This window comes from Apteryx mantelli, chromosome 30, assembly GCF_036417845.1.
Source record: "Apteryx mantelli isolate bAptMan1 chromosome 30, bAptMan1.hap1, whole genome shotgun sequence".
Lineage (NCBI taxonomy): Eukaryota > Metazoa > Chordata > Aves > Apterygiformes > Apterygidae > Apteryx > Apteryx mantelli.
Window position 1 is genome coordinate 2192223 of NC_090007.1, and position 18439 is coordinate 2210661.

The following is an 18439-nucleotide window of genomic DNA, read 5'->3' on the forward strand; positions in this document are numbered from 1 at the left end:
ATGTTGCTGCAGTATGGCCAAAGGTTCAAGTTAAAAGAAAATCTTGCAGAGATATCTCTGAAATCATCTTCCCAACATCTGAAAAATAAGCGTGTATTTTAAAGCTGATTATAGTCTTTTGTGGCAGAATGTAGATATTGGTTATTTGGACTGTACAGCTGGTCACAAAATGACTGCAGAGCTAGTTTATTAAAACCTTTAACCCTGATTTTTTTTTTTTTTCCAACTTGACAGCTGCAGCTGGATTCAACAGTAGCTTTTCCTGGTGATTAATATATAGGCTCTCTGGCTCAGGTCAGAATAGTAGGGCAAAGCTAGCGCTCTACGAAACTTTGCTCGGAGATCTGGAGTGCCCCTTTGGGGGTGGGGAGCGGAGATACCCAGTGTGAATGTGAATTAACACACTTACATGATTACAGTGAATTGCACTGTACTTTTTTACTACAAGAGGTTTCTATTCTTTGTCAGATATCACAAATACGGACCAGAGTAGCACTATTTTGCCTGATGCAACTTAAAATATTATTTTGAAGCCCTAAATGTAAGTCCTACTTGACCAACAGTACAGTTACAGCTCCTGTTATGATCGTGCTTTTCCTGGTCCCAGAGGGGCTCACTTCTGAAAGGTCTGCTGTTTCCGTAAAATGTTGTTTTACTGGTGCTAACAAGTGGGAGAACTTACTCCTCAACATCTGAACTTCAAGCTTCAGACCCTTCTGAGTGTGCTTGCTTTCTGAATTGTTTTTATGAAGTGAATTTTAATCTGGTGAGACAAACTCAAGTGAAATTAGCTTAAAGGCTGTCTTGCTTATTAAGCCGTGTTTGGAAGCTGTAGCTAGAATATCTATCCCTTGTTTTAAAGTTCAATGGCTGTTTTTACTAATTTATATATGGATCACTTTTTTAAGGTAGATATTCATTTGTTGTAATACTTGTCACCATGTCAAGGGAAAAAGGTAAAACTGTCAAGGACCTGTCAAAGGAAGTTCCTCCCTCAGTGGTTATCCTCCCCTGATCTGATGGTTAGGCCTCCCTCCCTCAACTCCTGCAGTCTTGGTTTGAGGTGTTACCTCCATGCAAGAGAATTGCAGAAATCACGGGGAGGCATGAAAGAAACAGGCAGTTTCCATGTTTTAGTGATTGTTAGTGTCCCGTGGTGTTTTCTTCTTCCTAGGTTTTGCCTGAGATCAGAAATTTCAAGTGACTGGAGGAGCTATTTTCATGGTATCTTCAAAGAGGCAGAGTTTGAGCCCACGAGGAGGCTATTTGCTCTGCAGGTTTCTTCCTCTGGGGGAGGGTTTGAAACACTATCTATTGGTTTGTCAAGTACAGGATTTAAGCAACCGTAAATTCTATTTTTTCAGGAAACTCTGTCAACCACAGAACAGTAGCAGTTTTCAAGGAGAAGCGCCTTCCCTGAGTCCACCAAAAGATAACGTGAACTCCAGCTCTCCTCCTCAGGTAGGTGGTCCTCTTGATGGAGGTGGCTGCTGGATGTAGGTGTAGGCTGAGCTTTTCAGCCTGTCTACAGACTGCAATCACCACCTGCTGTTTGGGCCTGTTAGTTTGATAGGTGGGTGTTTTGTTTTGTTTTTTTCCCCAAGTTGGGGTCTAATTCTTGGTTTCCTGGGGATCTGTTTCTCCTCTGGATGTAGTTCGGTGGTGGACTATGGGGAGAATCTCTGACAATGTGCTCTTAGGTTTAGTTTTAAGGGGTAAATTTTAGAAAGTACCTATAATCCCTCTGGGCGAATGTGAGCTTGTGTTTTACCTGTTACCAATAATTGACTGGAAAGAAGCAGTAATAAGTAGCTCCCAAACACAGCTGAGTTATTAAAAACCTTGACCTTTTGCAATCTAATTGCTGTGACGGATCAGGGGCAGGTTGATCTGCTCTTTGATTTGTTGAGATGCCAGTGCGTGAGGCTGTGAAAAGTACCTTTTCTTGTCACTGGATATCTTGGAGATGTGTCCTCTTACGGGTAACTCAGCCTTCTGCCACCTTCCTAAGGTTCAGTCTTTTCAGGTGGCCTCTCATATGATCTTAGACAGCTGTTGAACATCTTTCAGGTGATGAAGAAACTCATAACTAAACATTTTATTTGCAAACATTTGTGCAAATGAGTTGAAATTTGTATTTTTTTTAACTGATTTCTTTTTCTTGTCAGTGCAGCCTGTCCTTGTGGTGGCTAGTAGAGTACTTTCTCTTGGAAGCAACCTTTCTCACTCCCAGTACTGGAGAGCTGGTGCCATTGCTCTCTAGTGGCAATAGCTGTTGTTCCATGATGATAAACCATGAAGGAGCTGCATTTGCTAGTGGAGCCGTGTGTTAAGCAGAGTCCGTCCTTGTTTTTCTGTCTTAGTATCTTTCCGTTCTAGCATTTCTTGCTAGAATTGCGAAATGCCTTCTTCCCCTCTCTTGTGGATCAGTCCAGACAAGTTGAGTATTTATCCTCCTCCTGCCAATGGAATGTGTAATGCTTACTTGTCTGGACAGACGCACTGAGGATTAGTGGCAAAGAATATTAGCAGGTAAGGGAATTATGCACTTTCTGGCACCAAGAGGGAAGCAATTCTCCATTGAGAAGAACTGTACAACTTGTTTGCCAGGTAGCTAATTCCAAATCCTCTCCTGCTCTGCAGTGGGTATGTTGCTGGTGAATAAAGAATGATCCCCTTCCTCTGAGTTAACTTGGAAAGAGACTATGCTGTCAAGAGGTGAAAAACCATCTCACTTCTGGCTTTACGTATTTTGAAAGATGTGAGAGTCTGTAGGGGGATGTCTTTGGTCTCTGTGACGACATGTTAGCTGATCAAAACCTTGGGCTGCTGATTCATTTGGATCTAGAAAAAGCTATTGAAAGAGCAGCAACTGAACAAGGGACATAGAAGTTGCCAGCAGTGCTTCTGATACGGCTGCTGTTAGCAAACCACAGACAGCTCCTTATTGTAAGGGGTTATTTGTTGATACTACATAAAATTTAGCTGTAGTTTCTGTTTAGACAAGGGATGCCGTTCTGGTGGTTGCAATCCCGGGAGAGGACTGGGATTTGATAGCCTTAAGTGTAAAATATTTTGGAAAAAACTCAGCTGTGGAATGAAGGCAAGAAAGTGGTTGGTCCAGTAATTCTAAGGAAGCCTGTGGCAGAGCAGGTATTGCATACGTACAACATCTTATAAACAAGGAGGTAAAGTTGGTGGCGATAGTATTTGTTGGCCTGAAGGTAAGGTGAGTGAAAGATAGCAGTTCTTAGATCTGTCCCCTGTTTAGAGGTCTGTAGTCAAAGTGAGTTGCCCTTCCTTTGGGGGAGATGGACACCTGCTTGTGTTCTGCATCTGGCGAGGAGGAACCGTGGGTCTGCGGTCAGTGATGCTGAAAAGCCAGTTGGACATGCTGTTGCCCCTTAAGCTCCGCGGCAGGATGAGCAGCTCCTCTCGGCAATTAGCTTGACAGGTGGAAAGTAGGATTCCTGTCACCGAGCATTGTCCCTGTGACCCCTGGAGCTGGCAAACAGAAGTAATGACAGGGGAAAGTGTGAACCGGTGACTCTGTTACAAAGCAGCCGTGTGTCCAACTGCACTTTTATGACGGAACAAAAGTTCCTTTTGCAAGCACATTGCAGTCCTGCTTGAGACAGTAAAGAAAATAATAAAACATCCAAAAGAAATAACCAGAACTATCACTTGTCTTCTGCTGGGCGCTAAATAATCTTTCCTCAGATTTTCTGCAGCCCTTTGCTGCCAGGCAGGCACACACCGCTGTACTGATGGCAGTCCAAGGTAATTTCAGCTGCCTCAAACTGGATTGAGCCCGACGGCCATAGCTTCTGGCTCTAAATTTTAAGCTCTTTTCTTTGACTGAAGGCTGGGTTCTTTCGCAGTATAACTTCCCCTGAACTAACCTCAGCCTGTAGACAACCACCTACTTGAAGAAATGGGCACGCAGAGCTTTCTTCTCCAAGTCCTACCTGTAGCTGTCCAGGTAGGGCCGATCAGACAAATGGAAACCTCTACTCTCTCTATGGTTTTTCCACTTAAAGAAGGAATGTTAAAGTCCTGCTGGTTCATGAGAAATGGCGTTGAAAACTGCTGCTAATGTCCTTTTATGCCTTATATTCTGAGCACTTACACAGTTGACAGTTTCTCACCTCTTCCGGGAAATGTCCCTCTTGAGAAGAGGAAGGAGTGGTATTGCAAGGGTAAAGTTGTTGACCACATAGTTGGTAAAAATCAGTTGGGAATAAAATGCAGAACTTGTGAATCCCTCTGCACTCCAGAGGCCTGAGCACATCTTTCCTCTAGACCTCACAGAGACTTTTGCACTTTTAGGTGTATTTATTGTAAATGTCATGCCACAAGCAGGAGAGATGATAGATGTTTTTATGGTGACTTCCATTCTCTGCTGAATGGTTGGAAGCAGGAGAAAGGAGGAAGACAAGGTTTTACTCTTAAAGGGCTAAATTTGAAACAAGCCTCAGAGAACAGTGTGGGTTGCATGGCCTGCATATGAATAGTGCAAAGACAAAAAATTGCTTATCTGACTTGTGGGTTTCTGTAAGCAGTCACAGCACAGCTCTTCCACTGTGCCATAGGCTCCACAGTGGCTGTCGGGATTTTCAGGAAGTGGCTTGGGATAGATTGTCTTCTGTGGGATCTCGGCGCTGGCAGTCCCACCACCTGCGTCCAGACGGGTGGCTGGGGCAGTTCAGATCAGCCTCTGACCAGGGATTTGCTGGCAGCTTTTTATTTTTAGCAGAGCTCTTTTCGTGGGAATGCTCTCTTGTTCACTGGTGTTGCACCACCATCTAGTGGTGACAACATTGAGAGCAAATGCCTTGTCCAAAATTCTCATCAGACTTTTAATGGTTTGGTTTTTTTTCTTTTTCCTCTCCCCAGAAACGATCCCAGCCTCTGGAGTTTATTGATCCACTAGCCAACAAAAAGCCTAGGATCTCGCATTTGGCCCATAGAACTCAGCCCACTTTCAATGGAAAACTGAACTCCTCGAACGGGAAGGACACTGCCGGCCCAGCTGCACAGCCAGCCCTCGCAGAGTCCGTGAGCTCCAGCTCCAGCCTCCCACTCTTGGAGCTCCCGAGGCCTCACGACCCCCTTTCGGATGTCAGCAACGACCTAACTCACAACGGCAGAGACTGTGAGAACCCGGAGACGGCTGACAGACTGACTCATCCTTCGTCAACAGACTGTCCCCAAACGAGCAAACACAATTGCAGCTCGTATGTAAAAACCAAGAAAAAATCCAAAAAGCACAAAGACAAAGAAAAAGAGCGAAAGGAGAAGAAAAGTGAAGAGAAATGCAAAGAGGAGAAGCAGGACTGTGAAGTAATAAAAAATGCTGACTTAATTAGTGTTCCCCAGGATGTCACAGGTATGTAAGCTCTGAAACATCCTCCTGTACAGTTTGTGCTATGGTAATAGTAATATCAACTGTGTATGACTTCTGCTCAAAATCCTTTTGAGGAAAGAGGTTGCATACATCGTTCCACTTGCAGAGACTGCAAGGTCAATGAAATAATATTGCTGTCCCTACCTATGAATCAACAAATGGTCCTACTCTAAAAAGAGGATATCAAGTTTTTCCTGTTTAACCTTTTATGCTGTTTGGAACTATCTCAGATCGTGTCATGTTTCTCCTTGTTAAATTAAAAGCCTTATTAATATATGGGGATGAATGGCAGACATCAAGATCTGTTGGAAAAAAACGATGCTTCTCAATTGCCTACTGCTCTCATGCTTGTGTTTGGTATTGTGATGGCTGTCGTATTGATTTTTAACTCTGTAATGAAAAGTTAGTCACAAAAGCTTTTTAATATTGGATGCAAAATAAATGATAGACAAGTCTTGTGATAAAATGTTAGAGCAGGCTACAATCTGCTCTCTTAGGCTGAAAGAACTTCCCTGTTGTATCCCACTATGTGTTTGAATTTCTTTTTTCAAGGATTAACAAAGTGTTTTCCATCGAGACAGTGTATTTCAAAGTCAGTTCTGTGTACTCTTAGAAACTAGAGGAGAGAATATATGTTGGCTAATCCGATGTGTTCCCGTGCCAGTGCCTGCTGCTTTCCTGTTTTCTGCTGTTGCATTAGGCCTTCTTAAAATTCTCTGAAGCAGTGGGACTTCCTCTGCTGGCTCTAGGAGTGTTGAAGTCTAGATCTCTTGCTATATTGCATCCATCTTGTTTTCCTTTGCCCCATTATTCCTTTTTTACACTAAATTCCTCTTCATGCTGGTGTGTGAAAATCATCCAAACTTGGCTCAAAAAGAAGAGTAACTTGCAGCTGAAACTAACCTGTCAAATCCTTGTAAAAGGAGAGATTCAGACTGCGTTGGGGTTAGGAGCAATGTTAGCTCGTCTTCCCCATGGTCTCCGTAGCATCTGCAGTACATTTTGATTGCTCACCAATCACTTTTAGCTATGGCTTATAGTTCTGTTCATTATAAACAGGGAATTTTGTGATACTGCAGACCAGCATTCTGAAATATCAGATACTTTTTCTACTTTGATCTTGCTTTTGTGTCAGTCCTATTTTTTTCTGTGGGTGTTTTTGAGTTGCTCTTCCCTCTGTATCTTGTGTCCTGATCTGTAGCAGATACAGATAGTTATAGAGTATATATGCTTTGTCAACGCCTCTTGTTAAATAGCAAAATATTCTGACTTCTTTTCTCATCAAGTTGCTGACCCTTTATCACCTTTTCTGCTTTGCTTTTTTAAAACCAGCAGTTTAATAACTGGTTTGTTGTTAATTAGCGGGAGTCGGGTTTTGCTCCCGCTGCACTGCTGGTGTGTGCAAGGTAATGGATCCTAGCTAGACTTGGAAGGAACCGTAAACAGGATGTGGTCAGTGCTGCTTGGGTTTAGTACGGCCAATTCATAGCTGAATTGAATCCTTTCCTTCTGCTCGCTCTTCTGTGCCTTGGTTGCGTGTGGATAACATTGGCCTAATTCTGGTCCTTTCTCATCTGCAACAAATGGCAACTCCCCCTTGGGCGAGGGGCTGTCCAGAAGCAAAGTTTCTCCTGGGAGGTCTGTTTAAGAGGCGATGAAGGGCCTTTGGGGTCTTTTTTGGCAGACAGTAGGTGGCACTCATAGGCAAAATAAACCTTCTTTTCTTCCTTCTCTTCTTCCTCTCTCCTGGAGGCTCTTCCTCATCCATGTTCTACATCTTTCACTGTGACGGTCAGGTAAGGAAGAAAGGAGAATTGCCTCCAAATAGGAAGGAATTAAGGAATGAAGGAATTAAGACTGCTGTGTTCATAATGATGCTACGTTTTTCTGGTGTTCTTCCCCTCTGCTCAGGAAAGCCTTTCTGTGTAAATTCAGAGAAAACTAGAGAGAGAGAGAGAGAGATTTTGGTTTTTTTTAAGGTATAATTATGTTATTGCTTTATGTGCCTATTATTACTTTGGCATTTCATGCTCCCTGCAGTTTTTCTGGGATAATAACTCTAAGTGGTGCAGGTGAAGGTTGGGAAGGGTGAGGCTTGGGGTTTACATGAACCTTTCCTGTGAATGTCTGGGGAAATTGTGTAATCAAGTATTACTCGCTGTAAGTGATAGACTTGGATAGAAGAGACTGAACCATTATATATTTTTGCAAAACAGATGGGTTAAATCCTTTGAAGCCTTCTCCATTTGCCTCTAATTTTTTTGCTGCCTTTTCATGGATGCAGCTGACTTTCCGATTAGGGCTTTCAGTAAAATACACAGTTCATGGGTAGTGTCTCTTTTCAAATCTGTATCCAACTGCTTTTCTTCTTCCAAGTTAGTAATTCAATATATGGTTTAGGTTGAGGATGGAGTCTGTTTTAGGCTCACATTCAGAACACCATTCCTTCTGAGGTCTTCATTCCCTTCATTTGAAGTCCTAAATATTTTTAGTTGAACCTCCCTTGAGTTACGTTTCCTTGACTTCACAGAACAGAGCACTTGGATTTGTCTACAGAGCCATAGGGCTATACGAGGAAAGGCTGTATGCCTTACAGACCTCTCTGTTATCTCCTATAGGAATCTGTAATGTGCATAGTAAGAATCTATGTAGTGTAGAATTGGGGGGGAAAGGCGCACCTTGCTCAGTTTTCCGTTCTGCTCATCTGGACCCATAAATCTGTTTTGTGGTTTAGCAGTGTTGATATCAGTGTTCTCCTTCCCTGCAGGCAGTATTCGTAAACCAATTAAATTAAGCTGTTTTGCTGCTCAGTGCGTTGGCTAATGTTGATATTGTTTTGTTGACAGACAAATATTAGCAAAGCCTTGAAGTTTCAATCACTTCATAATATTGTATCTTCTATTTTTCATCAATTTAAAGCAAAACAGAAATCCTTTAGAATACAGTGAACTGTATTTTGGAGATGGGTTTATGAACTTGCAGTATAATTGCCTACAGCTTTAAGGTTTAGGAATGTTTCTGAACAAGTTTTTATTTTTCAGGTTTAAATGGAACATGCAATAACTCTAGTGTACCAACATCGACTTCAGAAATGCCAGATTATTTATTGTAAGTTACTTCAATATTGCTGATATTTATCAGTTGCTTCATCACTTTGGGATCAGGTTCCAAGCTATTGAGCACTATGTGTTAGTGATTATATTGTACTTAACTGTTACTTGAAAAAACTTTGTAAGATGGGTTTAAAAAAACAAAACAAAAAGATAAATCTAATCTTGCAAATATTTCCTGAAACTAAACTTAGGATCAGATCTGTTCTTTCCCTTCTTACAGAGTTCAAGGTTGCCTTCCTATAAACAAATTGTCAAAGTACTTTAAGAAACTGCATATCTGAGGAGGGTTTGAAAGTATTAAACGTCTCCATGTTGCAGATAGAGACTTTGAGAGGAAATGATCTGCTTTAATGTTATGGAAGACAGGGCAAATTTAATTTTGAGACGTTATCTTATCTTCCCCTGTTCAAAGCCAAGATCAGCTCTACATAAACCTTTGGAATATTCTTCGTGGGGAGGTTATAACCCTTGGGTTAAGATGTGAGCTGTTTCACCTTTGACTTTTTAATCAGATCCCCTTGAGGTTAATTAAACAATACTTGTCTCTTGTAGCACAGAAATCCATGTGCTTTTCATGTGTATAAAGCCAAACCTGTTATAATCAAAACTCAATGATAGTAAGGAAGTGTAGCTCTGGGTGATATTCCATGTCTAGGTCTCAGCCTGGCTTTTTAATGCTACCAGATCTGGTCTGGCTGTGCTGTGATCCTTCAGAGGAAAGGAGGGAGGAGGTACCCACACTTTGCTCTGCAGGAACAGTCAGTGCTAGAGGATATGTAGAGTTTTTCTATGGTTACAAAACTGCGGTTTTGCTGGTCTGTATGAACCATTCAAATGACTGCTTTGAGTTGGCATTTCTAGTACCATTCAGAAGAAAGATGATGGCTGGTATTTTTGCATGCACCAATTGTGCTGATCTGATCTCTCCTACAGAGAGATCCTTGGTCAGTCTCCTGAGAACTCGTGTCAGGTCAATTGTCTCACCTTTTGGTGCAATCCAAATGTTTTGATGCTCAGCTCCTTAAATGGTAGAGTTGTCACTGCTCTTTTGATTATGGAGACATTGTATTTCATACTGGTGAGGACAACTGCCTTCTACTAGTGGATCCTGCGCAGATGCTTTGTTACACTGACCCCTAGCAAGGAATCACAGGTCTTGAAGGCTAGAGCCCGTTTAAGTTAAGGCAGTGAAAGTTTTTCTCTCATTAACTTGATACCTAAGTTAGACTATATGTGTTATTGCACCTAGCTGTCACTATTGCGGACAGAGTAAGGTGGTAAATTAGAGGTGTCACCTATGAAAAGCTGAGTTTTGCCATCAGGGAGGACCAGCTGCTGGGCTTTCTGTAAAATGTCAGGTTTAATAGCTTTTTGTTGAGCTGAATAACTTTCAAAAGGCCTCAAAGGCACATCTGTTAAACATGAGCTCTTTATGGTGTGTTCAATTCAACCCGGGTATCTTCAGAAAGTAGTACAGATATATTCAGTCTGTTCAATATGGTGTCTTATTCTGTGCTTGCCACGTAATCATCCTGTGAGCATTTTGCAGTGATAGCTGAACATTTTTGTGTTCCTTTCCTTTAAACACTCTTAACACTGGAAGCATCATATTCCTGCTGTTCCAAGGTCTGGCACAGATGCAGAACTCCATGTTCTGTGGGACAGCAGAAATTAGAAAAGCTGTAGCAGTACTATCTGAACGTCCTCCTACACCCTCATCTGTTCAGATGCTTTGCTGTACCTGCATATTCCATCCTGTCTTGCATAGATGGGAAATTTTGGAAGCAAACATTGTCTTGTTTTGCATAGAGGTCAAGGCAATAATCCTGACACTTATCTCCTTGCTACTATAATGAAATCACAAGAGACTGTATTTGCTTTCAAAAGCAGTCACCTGATAGACTTGTCCTCCTGTTTTTGGCATTTCAGTAATCTTACTGTGTGGAGAGAAGAGTTAATTCTAAACTGATTAACTAAATTATTTTCCCTCTAGAAAATATGCAGCCATTTCCTCTTTGGAGCAGCGTCAGAGTTACAAAAATGACTTCAACGCAGAATACAATGAGTACAGAGACTTGCACGCTCGGATAGAGAGGATAACTGGACGGTTTACGCAGTTAGACTCCCAGCTGAAACAACTTTTGCAGGGCTCTGAAGAATATAAGGTATAAGCAGAAACATATCTTTCAAAAACCTGGTTCTGCAAGTAACAACACTACAGTTTGTTGCTGTTTTAGCAGCTCTTTCTGCCGGGTTGTTGGGGATGGGTTGATGGAGGCCCTGTATTCGGTGTATAAAATGTACTGCCCAGGGCCCAGAGCCGGTGGATGCAGAACGTGCATACAGCTTGACAGCTTTGTAGGCTGTTCTTAAAACAGCTCTGTGTTCTTTCGTTTTCAAGTTGGAGCACACATCATGGTACTTGTTGACAAGGAAAGGCCTCAGTGAGACAATTGGCGTCTTTAGCCAAAAGCTGCTGGAAGCTATTAGTGTATCCCAGCCAGAAAACTCATATTCGCACATATGGTAGCGTATCGGGGCTGGAAGGGGAGTTAGTACAGGGTCATCTGTTTCTCTTGAATCTTTGATCTTAATAATGTAGCATTACTCAACTTGTCAGACTGATTTTAAAAGAGCTTTAACTATTCATTATCCTGAGAAAAAAGTCTCACTGAGTATAATAAACAGCTCTTTACAGAGCACCTATTGTACTAAGCACCACTTCCTCCCTTGAATATCCTTCTCTTTTTCAGAAATCTTGTGATTCCTCACTGAATTATTTTTATAGTCCAAGAAAAATTAGTCTGAGCTGTGGAGATGTCAATTATCCTGTCAATCCACGTAGCTGCTGCAGTGGGACAAGTAGTTCTCGTGGCTGGGGAATCACGTTGGGGGCCTGCTCCTTCCAGTGCTCGTGGTGTTAGCGCTAGTCTAGTCAAGGAGGCAGCGAGGATAGTTGTAGCAGCCAAATCTTACATGGCAAGGGGTGGAGGGAGTCAGTTTTGGTCCGTATTTGGAGAAAATGGGAAATGAAGCCCTCAGTAAATGCTTAGTTACTACAGTAGGTTGCAGGACTACTGGCTGCTCTGAAAATAACAAGTTATCTTTTCCCTTTTAGACGATCCATGATCAAATTTTACAGGAATATCGGAAAATTAAAAAAGTAAGTAAAAATATTTGGCTGTGAACAAGGCTTTGGGGAAGTGTCCATACTGATAGAAAAAGATGGGTAATTTGCCAAGTGAAAAAATAAGTCTCTGAAGCTTGCTAGCAGATCTTAGTTTATTCAGCTAGAGCTTGTCTGAAAAGGGGTCCCCCATTGCTGGAAAAGGGTTTGCTGGGGTTTGAGACTGCTCTGCTAATCTTGAACATATTTATCTATTAGCAAAAGAATGAATATGTTAAATTAGATTTTCTCAAGTGAGAGAGCAGTTTGCATTTCAGATGCGCAGGCTGAGTGATAACAAGATCCTCCGAGTCGGGGGGTATATTTGGTACGATTTGAGCTCAGCCTCTAATACAAATCGCTTGAGTACATAGTCCTCTGCGGGTCTTAGCGTGGGGTGTTTTTTGTGTGTGTGTGGCACCCAGAATACTTTACTTGTCTTTTTATGTATCTGTAAAGCAAAAGTTGTTGACTAGAGGGATTTATGGTTGAGCTGGATGAGGTAGAAATCCCGCGGCAGGCGGGACATCCATACACCAAGGGGTTTTTGGCGCCTTTTTTTTTTTTTTTTTTTTTTTTTTTACACTTGATGAATGGGGCCCTGAGCTCTGTTGTCCTGAGGGATTTGAGAGCTTTTTGAAGAGTTTCCCATGTGTTGCAAGTTCATCTTTGTTTTAAAGCTCTCAGACTTGCACAATTCGGTGCTAATGTGGGGGCCAAAGGGCAGGGTGATGCTTGCTGGAAGCTGATGCGTGTGGCAGAGCTGTTCAGAGTCCTTCCGAGCCTCCCTCAAGGTGCACTTGTTCCCCTGGGATTAGGTTCCTGGAGCTGGGTATTGATGAAAAGGGATTTTGTTCTTTAGCTTGTTTGGACAGAACAGTTCTGTTTTGAACAGAGGGATATCTACTACTTGAGCTAGCAAAGCTTCGTTCCCTGATCGTGTATTTATATTTTGAGGTCAGATAACCTCATCTCTGTTCATCTTAGGTATTACCGAGTTCTAAGAATTGCATTCTGTCACTGCATTTTCATTTTTCTTTACAGACTAACCCCAATTACAGCCAAGAGAAGAACCGCTGCGAATACCTCCACAACAAACTGGCTCATATTAAAAAACTGATAGCAGAGTATGACCAACAGCAGTTTTAGCTGGCACTAATCCAGACTGGGTAGGGCAAAAAGTCATCTGGATGTTACGTTCCCTTTTACACAACTAGATTCCTTTCAGAGACGAGCATTGATTCCTCGTGGTTGGAAGAACTTGGGGATTACTTACGATGCCGAATCTGTCGTGTCAGCGTCTGAGCCAGGTAGCCACCCAGCATCTGGCATGATCCTCTCAAGTTTTAGCCTCTCTGAATGTCGGAATGTAACAAATGAAAATCTGCTTATTTGAAGCCAGCGTTTGACACTTAAGGGAAAACTTGCCTAAAGTGAACGAAGCTCCCAAAGGTTAAGAATCAGTAGTTTTCATGGATTAAAGTTTGGCATGAAGTGTAATTACCCCTGGCCCAGGTCCGCTGGGTTACAAATTGTCCTTCAAATGGTGAGGAACTGGAATGCTGCTAGGTTACCTCCTTCTCTGGCACCTGCGACTGTTCATATGCAAGCTGTCTGCTCTACATGGCACCGCGTTAAATACACCAAGTACCCAGAGCTCTCGTTGTTTGTTCCTGCTTTTGTCATCTCCAGTTTGTGCTCTCTTGAGGTGGTTGTGTCAGTAGGAGGGGAACAGCCCGGGAATCTGCACTGAGCGCTTTGCGCAGAGCAGATGCGGATCCTTCACGTAAGAATTTTTTTATCCAGTTTGTGCGTTTGGAACCAGCGGGCATAAACATTGCAGTGGCCTCTCCAGCATGCGCAGTCCAGTCTGCTTGCATTATCCTTCGTGTACCAATGCTGGGAAGACTGAGACCTGTCTGTCTTTGACTTTTATAATTTTATACCAAGGCAGCCAATTTTATTAATTGCTAATGAGACTATGGTCTATTTTTGTATAAAAAAAGCATCTTTTTCTAAAACTGTGCCTCCCTTTTCCTTTTAGGCCAAGTGTTTCAGAACCTTTCCTGTCTTATAATTGCAGTATTACTAAAGCTCGTTGGATAGTTACCCAGAGAAGTTATTTTATTATCTGTAATGACCCATAAGAAAGGATGGGGTGGGTGTGGGGGATGTGATGCTTTCTTGTTCTGTTTTCTGTGCATTTCCAAAGAAGCAGCAGCAGAAAATCATGTTCTCGGAACAGGCGCCTGAGCTTGAGAGAAGTAAGGTAGCATTTTCCATGCGGGTCACTTCCACTGTTGTGCTTTATCTAGCCGGCTTCTTGTTGCAGTCTTTCTTCTTGATTTCTTGGACTTGAAGGGAACACTTTCAGAGTATGGCCAGGGTGTGAGGAACACGCCAAAAAGCACAAAGGTGTCCTTTAACTCTGCTATTTCTTTCTCTTCCCCCCCCCAACCCTGTTAATCCTGCCAGCCTGTGATTTTTTTACTACTTCCCACTTCCATCTCAAAGTAAAGGATTACTTTCCTGTGGTGCCTCCTTCCCTTGGAGGCTGCACTGAAGAATCTTTCCCCCTTTGACAGAGCGGAATGGCAGAGTTAAGGAGGGAAGCAGTTCTTTTACAAGGAATACTTTATTTTTCCGCCCAAAAAAGTGGGTCCATCTGCTGTAAAAACAAAAAATTCCATTCTGGCTAGATTGTTGCTGCTGCGTCGTCCGAACAGGGCCATCACTCGCGCTTTGTCCCTCCGGAGGAGTTTCTCTCTTCCTGCCGTGTCGTCCGCAGACGACCAGAGCTCGCCGGGATTTTGCCGTTCCGTTCTTCGCATGCGAGACTACTGCCGACAGGAGCCGTCCGTGCTCGCAGCCGAGCCGTGTCACCCCGCAGCACTCTGCCAGCCGCGGAGAGCCACTGCTTTCCGCTACCCTGCCAGACAGAAAGCGTTCGGAAAGCCACGTGGCGCAGGAGCGGGGCGAAGAGGAGCACGGCAGCCTGTAGCGGGGCTAGGAGGGAGAGCCAGCAAGCTCCCGAGCCCGCGGAGACGCTTGGGTCTCGCCCCGTCCTCTCCGATAACGCGGATGGCAGGTTAGGGAGCTGTGTGTCTTGTGGACGTCCCTGTCTGTCCCTTCCACGTGTGAGGGAAAGCCGAAAACCGTGGATGAGTTAAAGGTGAGGAGCTTTTGTCCAAAACGCGTTGTTCGCCTTGCTCGGCGGGGTGTTACCCCGGTAAGCGCCCGAGGTTTTCTTTACGGGGTGGCTAGTGGGAACGGTGCCCGCTTGCCTTTGAGCTCAAGCCGGGTTTGGCCTCGCTCGATTCCAGCGAGCTTTCTCGAGCTGTGAATTTTGTCTTGTCGAGGGAGCCGCCTTGTCGCGCGCGGGGCTGGGAGGGGGCGTTAGGCCGCGCGGCGTTGACCGAGGAGTCCGGCTACCTCGGCCCTGCCGCCCGGCTTCTCCCTGCAAAACCGGGTCGGTGCCGGGCCTGGCTGAGCGGGCGGCCGCGTGCGCGCTCAGGGCTTTGCTTGCTAGCTCCAAATCCACCGAAGCACGCGCCGTTAGGCAGCGTCCACCCGCCGCACCCCGAAGCGCCGCCGTGCCAGGCCGCGGGACGCCACGGGGCTCGGCGGAGCTTCCTCCGCCTCCCGGACGGAGCGGGGCCCTCGGGGCTGCGGACGCGGGGGCAGAAGAAGCAGCAGCTGCGTAACCGAGATGGGTCAATTCTTCCATGGAAACACTTCTCATTCTGATCCTTCATATTTTGAAAGGGGTTTTTGCCTTTTTTTTCCTTTTTTCGGGGGGGGGGGGAGGGATATAGAGATGGATCTCAATCTTTATACATCTGCTATAAGATATTTTTGCAAACAGAGTTGTATACAAAAGATGTATTGTGTACATTTACATGTATATTCTGGAACTTCTAAAATTTGAATATAAAACTGAAAATATTTAATGAATATCCAAACTGTGAGACCCAATTAGCATTCAACAACTTTCTGCTTCACTTTTCTTTTGGACTGTGTTAAAGAATTGTAGTCAAATCTGCCTTTTTTTTTTCTTTTTAGAGATTATGAAGCTAGGCAAATTTTGTGCTTTTTGGGTTAATAGAAACCAGTTCTAGGTGATTAAGTATGATCTTAACTTATTGATACTGTGTTTTACTTTGTAATATTGTACTGTGGATAAAACTATATTGAGCCATGGAGTTGGAGTTTACAAAAGAGCTTTTCACTTTGCCAAAATGTTACAATTTAAAGGCAGCATAGTCTTCAGCTTTCCTAATCTTTTCTTAAGAGCTAGTGTCTTTTTTGTACACTAAAAAGCTGAATGCTGATTTTGCAACATATAATAAATTCACTGTATTGGAAAACAAGCGAACAATAAGGTTGTACATTTCTTTTCAGTGCTGCTTACAGCAAGAAAACGCAAAAGGGAAAGGTGATAAATGGCTGACATGGATTTTGAAAGCAGTAAGCTTGGAGGAACTGAGTTATTTGAGCTAAAGTGTCAGAACTGTAGGTAAGAAATGTGGAAAGGGGAGGGGGAAAAGAGGCGCTTGGTGTGGCCGACCCGTTTCCAAGCTGCGCAGGGCTCCTGGGAGCCGCTGTGGTGGCCGCTCACGCTGGTCCCGGCTCCTGCAGCTCGGGCGCGTGGCACCCCTGGGCCCGGGCCACCCCTGGGCCGCTGGTCGTGGCTGGAGCAGGCACTGTAAAATACAGTATGAAAGCGCTGCAGTAACCGCTCAGCACCAGCAGACCCTCTGCAACAGGTTATTCTCCTTCTCGGACCTAGTTATGGAGCAAGAGAGGAGACCTCAAGTCAGGCAAGGTGATGCCTCTCATGAAGGAGAGGCTCTGCCCTCTTTTTAGTTTCGAAGGCTGCCCCTATGAGACAAGGTAGACGGCCCCAGCTGATGTTTTACCACCTCTCAGCCCTGCCTTGCTGGCTCGTGTGATCTCTGCCCCACGAGGACGTCTCTCCAGGCCTCCCCCCGTTACCTCCGTGACCTGACCCATGGAGGACTTGGTCCCTCCGTCACCTGCGGCCTTTGCGGGCACTCATACTGGCCTGTTGCACGAGGTACCTGCATCCAAATGGAAAAGCAGGTGGAGGAAAGCTCCTTGCAGATGGTCGCAGCCACGTTTACCCTGTTTTGGAGGTCTCCTTCCCTCTGCTTTCAGGCTTTGGCTTTCCTCGGTCCTTCCTCTAAACCCCTGGCGCCTTGTGCTCTGGCCGGGGCACGGAGGGAGCTAATGAGCTGCGCGCTCAGGGCTGCGCGAGTGGAAAGTTACTGGCTGCTCCCTCGGTGCCAGGGCCAGCCCTGCTCCAGCCACTTCCCGCCTTATCGGAACCTCCTTGGAAACCCGGGGCCAGCGGCTCGCGGCAGGGCCAACGTGGGGGGGCCGAGCGCCCTCCCACCCCCCTGCTCGGGCTCTCGATATCCCCGGAACCTGCCTGCTGCTCTGCAGCTTTGCGCGGTGGCCTGGGCCGGGATAAGTTAGGTTTCACCCAGGATTTGTGTCGCTATATCAAGCATGAGCTGCTGTTCCCCTGCCCTTAAATTAGGGTCGCTAAATTAGGGAAGGCGAAGACCCAGCAGTGGTGGCCTTGCTTCTCCCATGCCCAAACGCATATTCCCGCGGGAGAGCTCAAAACTTGGGCAGCAAAAGCCCTGCGGGTGCCCACGTCACTCGGGACCCCATCAGTCTTCATCCATTCTCCATAACCCCCTCTCTCCATCCTCCATGTGCCGGAGCAGGGGGCCGGAGCACTGCTGCCTGGGACATGGCAGCCGAGGAGCTAATGGGAATAATTTGTCCTTGACGAGCGATGCTGGCCCTCGTTGCTCCTCCCCGGCAGTGCAAATGTGTCCCCATGCGGCTGCCCGCTTTCCTCCGCTCCTGGCCTTGGGCGCTGGTAAAGCCAAGGGTCCCCCTAGGGTCACAGCGAGGGGACGGGAAGAGGAGAAAAACAACCCGGGAGCAGCCCGGAGCACGCAGAGATAGCAAAGGGTCAGACTTGCAGCTTGCTTTGCGCTGGGGGAAAAACCCAAGCCCCGAAGGTGTCGAACGTGGCCGGGGCTGTCTGCCTCGACTCTCCAAAACCAGCTTTGCACTAGAAACATCGCGTTTAATACGAGCTGGCGCGCCATGTGCATTAATCCGGGGAGCGGGCTGCCGCGTGGGCCCGGGGCTGGGCGCATCCCTCGGCGCGAGCCCCAAGCAGCACTTGCTCCCGCGCTCCGCCAGGGCACCGACGGCTCCCTGCGCGCCCGGGGCTGGGAAACAGCCGGGCTCCCGCGCTGGGGCTCTCCGAGGCTCCTTTTGCATATATATTTTTTTCCCTTTCCCCTTTTTGCAGCGGTTTCTGGGTGCCGCTCGCTGTGGTCCTGGGGCGGCTCGGCGCCGCTGGCCCCCCGCCAGCGCTGGCAGCCGGGGCGCGAAGGCGTGCTGGGCCGCCGGCCCGGCCTCTTGGCCCATTAGCGATTCTGCAAGAGCCGAAACAAGGGAGCCCCGCTCATGCGGTGCCGAGCGTGGGAGGAGTGGGAAGGGAGTGGGGGAAGGAACAATGGTGGGAGATCTGGGAGGGGGCAAAAAAGGAAAAGCAGTGGAAAAATACCAGTTCTCGGCCCCTGGCAGCGCTGCCCGGACCCTCCCCGCCGCAGGATTATTGTACAAAGAAATGTTATTTTTGTTGCAATAATTTGCTGAGGCACTGGCATTCCAGCGCGGGGCTCGCTGGTGCCGCGGCCCGGC

At 45.7% G+C, this 18439-nt stretch overlaps 2 protein-coding genes across 3 annotated transcripts in view; one reads left to right on the plus strand and one right to left on the minus strand.

Annotated features, from left to right (window-relative positions):
* Positions 1–13342, plus strand: part of ELL (elongation factor for RNA polymerase II) — a 53710-nt gene extending 40368 nt beyond the window's left edge. The window contains exons 7-12 of one of the 2 annotated variants that reach the window (XM_067312700.1): positions 1365–1461; positions 4897–5389; positions 8449–8515; positions 10514–10685; positions 11639–11683; positions 12731–13342. In XM_067312700.1, the coding sequence (XP_067168801.1) occupies positions 1365–1461; positions 4897–5389; positions 8449–8515; positions 10514–10685; positions 11639–11683; positions 12731–12835 (979 nt within the window). In that variant the 3' untranslated portion in view covers positions 12836–13342. Of the gene's footprint in view, positions 1–1364; positions 1462–4896; positions 5390–8448; positions 8516–10513; positions 10686–11638; positions 11684–12730 lie in introns of those variants that run through there. The other variant, XM_067312701.1, reaches the window with a different exon arrangement.
* UBA52 (ubiquitin A-52 residue ribosomal protein fusion product 1) overlaps positions 1–18439 on the minus strand; it is a 74226-nt gene that overhangs the window by 53829 nt on the left and 1958 nt on the right. The window lies entirely within an intron of this gene.